The sequence below is a fragment of the Anarrhichthys ocellatus genome, unplaced genomic scaffold (genome assembly GCF_004355925.1).
Source record: "Anarrhichthys ocellatus isolate YVR2014 unplaced genomic scaffold, GSC_Weel_1.0 scaffold536, whole genome shotgun sequence".
In the NCBI taxonomy this organism is placed as follows: domain Eukaryota; kingdom Metazoa; phylum Chordata; class Actinopteri; order Perciformes; family Anarhichadidae; genus Anarrhichthys; species Anarrhichthys ocellatus.
Window position 1 is genome coordinate 1 of NW_022280510.1, and position 8,523 is coordinate 8,523.

General features: G+C 42.9%; 1 protein-coding gene across 1 annotated transcript; it reads left to right on the plus strand.

Annotated features, from left to right (window-relative positions):
• Positions 1-3,811: 3,811 nt before the first annotated feature.
• On the plus strand, positions 3,812-8,080 carry LOC116401570 (G-protein coupled receptor 183-like). The gene is made up of 2 exons (XM_031880036.1): positions 3,812-3,974; positions 5,790-8,080. The coding sequence occupies exon 2, from the start codon at positions 5,813-5,815 to the stop codon at positions 6,947-6,949; it is 1,137 nt and encodes a 378-aa protein (XP_031735896.1). The 5' UTR covers positions 3,812-3,974; positions 5,790-5,812; the 3' UTR covers positions 6,950-8,080.
• Positions 8,081-8,523: the final 443 nt, after the last annotated feature.

An 8,523-nucleotide genomic window follows, 5' to 3' on the forward strand; every position in this document is an offset into this window, starting at 1 on the left:
CCGTGGCTCGACACCGGAGGGTAGGCAGATCGACGGTGTGATGTCCCCAGTACTCTACACCCGTAGCAGAGAGGAGAGAGATTAGTTCAGGAAGGAACAACAGGGTTCAACTTACCGAACGGCAGTGGAGGCTACCGAGGCAAAAGACAACACGGACTGACAACCCAGGCCTGCAAGACCAGGGTTGATATGCTGCTGGGTAACGAGCCAGATTGTCCGCAGCTGTGCATCCATCAGGGCGGTGGCAATGGGAGGTGTCTGGAGGCAGGCCCGAGAAAACAACACCAAGCACATGGCACAACAAAACAAACAGGGGAAAGACAGACACATGAGGAGAGGAGATTGGGGGAAAACAGAGGTTAACACACAATGGGTCAGACAGGGATCCTGACATTTTATTGGTATTTTACCTGTTGTAACAATATCAAACTCTTATGAAGAGGAGAGTTTGCTGCAGCAGTTGACAAATCGCTCTTTGTCGCTCATCTCCAGCGTGACACTTTTCAGCAAATGCTGTGTGTTTGTTCTGGAAGTGTCTTTCAACATTACATTCTTTGCACATATCAAGCATACAGGTAAGCCAGCATCATTGGCAGTGAAAGCAAATGAATACGTCCACGCAGAATTAAACTCTCTATTTTCCTCCGTGACTTTTCTTTTTTTGGATTTATCCATTGATAGTTTACCGAGGGCGGGGGTCTGCAAATCATGATTAGCCACCTGCAGGGAAAGGCGCTTGACAGCGACGTAATAGGATGTGACGCACATTTTAGTTGACAAAATATTAAAACATTTTTATTTAAGGTCAGGTATTACTGACCTTGTTGTCTTTACTTGCAGCTGTTGTCCAGTTAAAGTCTGCATTTCTGCGGAGGAAGCAGCTGTTATTGGAGCGATTAGCGAGCAGCGTGACCAGCGGCGTTATCAGACCTATGGAGCGGCCGTCTGAAGTCACGTTAGCGGCTTTGAGCAACCAATCTACTTCCTATTTACACCGGCACCCACCCACATGCCCAGTGTACGTGAATAGTCACGTAATATTCCATTTCAGGTGTTTAAGTCTGGACGGAGATCATTTCGAAAACGATGTTGAAACGCCGTGTGGACGGAGATCATTTAGAAAACGATGCTGAAACGCCGTGTGGACGGAGATTGTTTAAAACGAAAACGTATTAGTGTGGATGTAGACTCAGGGAGCCGCAACAGAGGGGCTGAAGAGCCGCAGGTTGCCGACCCCTGTCTTAGTACCATAGAGCAAAGGTCTCGCTGAGATTTATTATCTTCCAGTCAGTAGTGTGATCAAACTGGAATATATATACGTGCTGTAAAATCACACAGAGTAAGAGCCAGGGGCGTCGTTAGGCCTATTTTAGGGGGGCTGAAGCCCCCCCCCAAATAATTTGGCATTATTGGCTTTAAAAAAAAAAAAAAAAAAATGTTTTTTTGGTGATGTCATTAAATTAAACTATTGTTTCTCACATGGACAAGTTATTTATAACTCTAACATGCTACATCTGTGTGTGCGTTCTGGTTTGTATGTTTTCTCCCCCTTCAAATTACAATTCAATAGCCTATCGTCATACTTAACGATATAAAGTTGTCAGGTCCATTCTTCATCCATTGTGTGCGGTCCTTTTAAGAATTAGGATTTGGGAGTGACGCGGATATGAAAGCTAGTTTATCCGTCTTTCCTTTACAAGCAGGAAAATAATTTCTCTCTCTTTATTTGAGAAAAGTTCACATTTGTGTTGTCAAATTTCACTATGACCCTGAAATTCTGTCTCTTGTGTTATCATATACTAAATGCAAGCAAAACTACAGAGCAAAATCACACTCTTTCTGATTGAACCAATCTATGAACTGTCTGAAACAATGGATATCCGCTGCGCCATATGGGTCCCAAAAAAAATTGCCAAACATGCCTCTCCCTTTGGGGCTACGCCCCCCCTTTCTTTGAATCTTAGAAACGCCCCTGGTAAGAGCCATATAAGAGAAGTTTTAAATACATAGAACAAAAGAAACAGTAGCGTATGATAGGGGAATACCAAAGCATTATATTACAGTTTTTGTAAGGTTAATCTTCCTCCAAAAAAAACATATAAATTAGAGCATAAATGGCAGATAACCATATATATTTCAACAGATACGGAGTATTTCCTCTTTAGATGTTTTTTTTGTCTCATAACTTCCTTTATTATGCACAGGATATGCAAAACAATGATTCTCATCAAATGCTCTGAGAAGTCTGCCAATTCTCTCATGGTTTCTGCACATTTGTATATATATATTTCATCATCATCATTGTTTTATATCTTCATCCCGATTTCAACAGGGACAGAGTGTAAAGACGCCATAGTGGTCCTTTGGTTTTCAGCTCCATTGTCTTCTATGAATAGCCGTGGCAGAGCACCATGTCTGCTGTCTGTCAGCGATCAGTGTGATCCAGCCGTCTGATGCCCAGTGAGTCAGACCCACAAGGCGAGGCCATGAGGAAGTCAGGCTGCTTCCTCTGCCTCGCCGCCGGACTTGTTTTGAACAAAGGAAGGTTGTGGTCAATAAAAAACACACAATATGATGCTTGTATACATATATATTTTTTGTCAAACAGCATTTAAATATTGGCACAATTCTTGATAACTTAATTTTTTACTTTTTTTTGTATTTCTCTTGATTGCAGCTGGAAAGAAACACTTCTACTGAGCGGTACTCAGCAGGGTGGGAGAAATTCACAGGTGTGAAAACCGCAGGGCAGCAGTTTGTACACAAAGCTTAAGTATGTGCTTAGCAACCCGTGATCCAAATATTGAGAACAGAATCTTCACCTAATAACACATTTTCTTCTGCTCATTTTCTTGCCTGTAATATCTCAAGGCTTGACCACATCTTACATTTCAAATGGTCTCTGATCTCGCACTCCAAAACGACAGTACGCTGCTATACACTTACATCTAAAACCATCACCTTTTTTGCTTTCCCGTTTTTATACTCTGTGGTATCGATGTGCTTTAACCACAGGAAGTCACTGGTGATTTGGGGCAGAACAAATGGGGCACACCTGCAATCAGTACTGCTAACAGCTAATACTCGATGTCTGAAAGCAAATCATTGTTATTTATTTCAAAAGAAAGAAATAAAAAGAGAGAGATGTAGATCTAGAGAGAGAGATGAGTCACTTGGCTCTTCTTTTCTGAAAGTCATTATGAGCTCAAGACATCAAAACAAAGGTGCTTCTGGAGCAAAGGGGAAGTTCCTCATTTCGCTGCCACTCATTTGTATGCAACCAAAAGGCAAATTGATCAGAAACTGAAAAAAGAGAGAAAGAATTGTGATGCGTTTATTGTGCAACATTAATAAATTAGTATTAGTATTAGTACAAAGATTGCACTTATTCTTCATAAGAATAAAACAAGATGGGTGGCCAACAAAAGCAACTCTGGACGATCTCGTCTGTACATCTGAAGCCACATCCTCCAAAGAGCGAGCACACACACACACACACACACACACACACACACACACACACCCCACCCCCTCAGCTTTATCAATCAACTAAGGCCAAATGACATATTACACAAGTCAATGTGTCACATGATTTATCTCATTTTTTGGTTGCAATCAGTAAGTGTTTCAAAAGTGTGTGCCGACAGAAAGAAAGTTTGAAAGGTTATGCAAAAGTGAGAGGCGGAGACACACGCACACATGTTGGCAGAGAGAGAGAGAGAGAGAGAGAGAGAGAGAGAGAGAGAGAGAGAGAGAGAGAGAGAGAGAGAGAGAGAGAGAGAGGATATTTTGTCACTATGGTTACTTGAGCAGATCTTGATTTCTGAATGTCATGCTGCTCTCGTACAGGACAGAGTTCGTGGTAGTGCCGTCAGGACATCCCTTCTAGTTGATATAAGCTTTGCAAGAGAAGTGTCATGTCTTCTGGATCCGTGTGACTTAAGGCAAAGGGGAAAAGATATTCCATCTGTGAGGTAGGTTCCCTTTCACAAACTGTGTTGTTTTTGAAGGGTCAGGTTGAACCGTTCCTGGTGACACGACATCGCGTGTGAAGTGAACGTGGGTAATACATCGAGCTGTGTCAGTTTTGCAGTTTGGCTTGTGATGGATTTACATTGTGAGAGAGGTTGTATTGTATTCCAGACTCGGATATCTACTACATGAAACCTAATGGAGGATCATCACACCCTTACAAACTATATCCTCTGTACTTTAAACATAATTAATATTGTCTTATGAAAAATATAAAAAGCTTGCTCTTCTCTGAAGGAAATTCGGTGCTAAAAATACACATTTACAAGCTATCAATCTGAGTTACAACACCCACGGTTGTGGGTGACAGCTCGAGTGTTATTGGAAAAGCTCGAGTGTTATTGGAAAAGTACAGAGCATATTCTTGACATAAAACAAAGATTAATTTACAGATTGTTAAATGTACGTGTATAACTTCATTTGGATAAGAAAGGCATTTTAGAAAGTGATTATTTTTTTCTTCACTTGTGCTAATGAGCCAGGAAGCGTGTTTCTTCGCTGCATCATGTGCTCCAGCAGAGCGGGTTATAATTTTGGCTCCAACAATATGACTTTCCAGCGGCCTGCCATTCTAAGGCAGAGCACCCTGGGGAAGCTGACTTCCTCATAGACAAGGACGTCTCTCAACACACAGCTTTTTTTTTTTTTTTAATGCAGAGTAAGTGTGAGAGTGCTGCAGCTGTATTCAGAATCCCAGTCATGATTGTTCACAGACTTTCTTCATGTCACTTTTAGCGGCAAACAGCACGAAAACAACAGCTATGTCCTGTGAGTCAGCCAGTGGGGCACGGTTAATCTGTAAATCCTTTATTCTCATAAACAGGTTGGAAATGTACTCACAATGACCTCATACCCTTCAAATGATAAGCTGTGTCTTCATATACAAGCCCAATGATAAGTGAAAACAGGACAGATCCTTTAGCGCTTCAGTCAGACACCTGATTAAATCACATCTGACTTGTACCCTGTTTTTATGGGGGTTTTTTTTCACCTTTTGTTTTAAGAAATTTGAAGGCTTGATTGTGCAAAGTCTTGTTGAGTGACAGTGACTGAGGAAATAGACAAGTTTGGTGTCTGCTGGGCTTTGCTCAAAAAGAACCACAAGGTGGCACCGCACACCACAGAGAAGAAACTTTTCTATTTCACAGGACATGTGATGCACACTGTGGACATGTGAGTGGAACACCGGGGACTTCTGTCGTTGGACTTCGAGCCCACTTCTCCTTCCCTTTATTCTATGTTCTGCCATGTTTTCTTATATGCCTTATGCTGTGGGACCAATTACCCTCTGGGGATAAAAATAAAGGTGAAAGTTGAAGTTTTTGCTGGTAAATCAGCTGAGAGTTCACTGAAACTGCTCAAAACTATTTTTAGTAAAAGAAACGAAATTAAAGTCATGTCACCCTTATGTATTCTTCATTGGACCCTTCGATATGTGGTGAAATCATCAAAAGGATGTTTTGTTTTTAACATCATCTTAGAATTCATTACACTTCTATTACTACAGACATTTTCAGGTTCTATACTTTAATGAAACTGGCAGGAGTAATGACAAATACTGTAACTTTTCTTACTTCCTTTTTGAAAGCAAGATCTTGACAGAGTTTCATTTCAACGTAGGCATAGACTCAGTGTTTCATTGCTTGACACCTCCGATTTTGTTTCCTTTGAAAACACATATTTTGGATCAGAGGAGAGAGAAAAAAATAGCACAATGAAATAAATGTCTCACATTTAATTTTTCCTTTTATTTGCAGTTACTGGTTCCAACAATATCAAGATGGGTTCTACTGCTGCACCTGTGACCGTCGCCTTGTCATCCCCCAACAATGCCTCTAACGAGCCCACCTGTGACACCCTGTATGCCCACCGGGACTACGCCAGGGTCCTCATGCCTCTTTTCTACTCTGTCGTGTTCCTCGTGGGGCTGCTCGGCAACAGCCTCGCCCTCCATGTCATCCGTCCCAATCTGAAGAAGATGAACTCCACCACCTTGTACTCCCTCAACCTGGTCATCTCCGACATCCTCTTCACCCTCTCCCTGCCCCTGAGGATCGTCTACTACGCCCTGGGCTTCCACTGGCCTCTGGGCGAGGCACTGTGCAAGATCTCGGGACTCATCTTCTACATCAACACCTACGCCGGGGTCAACTTCATGACGTGCCTCAGCGTGGACCGCTTCATCGCTGTTGTCCTGCCTCTGCCGTTCGCCCGACTCCGGAAGATCAGCAACGTGCGCTACATCTGCGTCGGCGTGTGGCTGCTGGTCCTGGTGCAGACCCTCCCCCTCGTGGGAATGCCGATGACCAACGAGGAACCCGATGGCTTCATCACCTGCATGGAGTACCCCAACTTTGAGAAGGTCGACCACGTTGCCACCATACTGATCGGTGCCGTCTTCCTGGGTTACGTCGTGCCCGTGGTGACCATCCTCGTGTGCTACTCCGTCCTGTGCTCCAAACTCCACTTCTCCGCCAAGAGCAACCATTTGACGGAAAAGTCCGGCCGGAGCCGCAAAGCCATCGGCGTAATCTGCTGCGTGTCCCTGGTGTTCATTGTCTGCTTCAGCCCTTATCACATCGATATCCTGCAGTACATGATCCGCAAGCTGGTGTCGAGCCCCGACTGCGCCGATCTCACGGCCTTCCAGGTGTCGCTGCACATCACCGTGTGCCTGATGAACCTCAACTCCTGCCTGGATCCCTTCATCTACTTCTTCGCCTGCAAGGGCTACAAGAGGAAACTCCGGAAGCTGCTGAAGCTGCACGTCAGCATGTCCTTCTCCAGTGCTGCAAGGACGTCACCAGAAGGCTCCTCCAAGGATATTATAGACGGCAACAAGATCCAACTCAACAGTTGTACTTTTGGATCCGCCAGCGAGAGACTCACAGAGAGGAGATTTCACCAGGAAGAGTAAATGAAGGAACTGAGGCACCAAGAGTTACACAAGAGGCAAGGACCTTTTACGCTTGAGGCCTACTTTAATCAAGACCAGTCAAATAGTGTCTCGAACAAATCATCTTGACCATTGAAGTGGACTCACTTATGCCACCAGGGACTCCAAGCATCTGGATCCAAAATAAATCCAGCTATTACGGACTAAATCTGTTTACATAAGGAACGTTTTTTTTTTTTTTTAAGAACATCAACAGAGCGACAGAATGAAATTCCAGCACTTCCTGCGTTTACATATTTTCTTATTAGTATTGGTGAATTTCTCAGGAAAGCAGAGATTACTGCAGCAATGGAAAGAAAGGAGGCTATAGTCTCCTGCCCGAAAAGACTTGAGCGCTGACGAGTATGAGCATGAAGCAGAGCGTTTCGGAGGTGGACAGTCGAGTTGACATCAAGTCATGCCCACATTTAAATTCCTATGGGCTGGAAAAGTAGTGAAAGCTTAGCTCATGTACAGTGTGTGAAGAGTGAAGCAGTGTACTCAAATGAAAAGCAACAGTGTAATATTTGCAACCGGACAATGACCTCACATCTGATCCCATCCTCACAGTGTTACTTTTATGTACTGAGGTGTTAAGGTAGAAGCAAACACGAGCTTCATTCCAAAACCAATTCAGATTCACAATCTCAGGTTGTTTTTGCCTCACGTTTCAGTTCAGTACATTGTAAAACCTCAGGAAAGTGTACACTCATTATTTCAACTGTCTGCCAACTGAATTAACCTTAATTGGTGGGAAAAGCACCACATGTTTGTCTGTTTTAACATTCATTTCCTTGTGATAAAAGTGTGGTCTATGATGTCACTTAATTTAAGGGGCCCTGCGGAGTTTTTCTTGTGAACATACAGAAGTTATGTTTACATGCAGTGCTGTTCACCATGATGCAATGTGTGTATTCTGGAGGTCTAACAATGTCTAACAGGTCTAACATGTGTTGAATGCATTTCATTCTTCATTCAACATTTGCTGAGCCAAATTTGTAAGTACTTTGAATCCAGCATTGTTTGCATCCATGTTTACAAACTTGCAGTCTTCTTTGCTGGTGCATATCTTGGTATGTTGCACAAGATTAAAAAAAACACTGTACCTTGAAACCCCACCCGCTGCACTTTGTTAACAGGGAACCTGGTTGTTCGATCTGATCCAACTTTTAGAATGTTACTTAAGGGTGAACATATTTCCCAGAATTAGCTTAGAAGGTCACGATTTAACATCAGATGGGTCAACCAAGGGAGTTCCTCAAGGATCCATTTTGTGGCCTGTGCTCATTTCAATTCAATTCCACTGACGCCACCAAAAAAGTACACACCATATTACATTTTTGAAACATGGCAGGTGTAGTTACATTTTCAAAATTCCTACATGTTATTCCTGTTGACTAAGACGGTGCAAAAATATTTGTAAATTTGAACAACTCGCACCTAAATCCCAAAACTATAGTGATAAAATTCAAATCTGTGATGCCATCAAGTATTAAGTGAGGAGCTGCTCCGTAGACAGTATATGATACACGTGTTTCACAACTGACAACATTACA

What these genes read in the sequence shown, in the direction of transcription:
- LOC116401570 (XM_031880036.1), top strand. Translation starts at nt 5,813, where the DNA reads ATGGGTTCTACTGCTGCACCTGTGACCGTCGCCTTGTCATCCCCCAAC.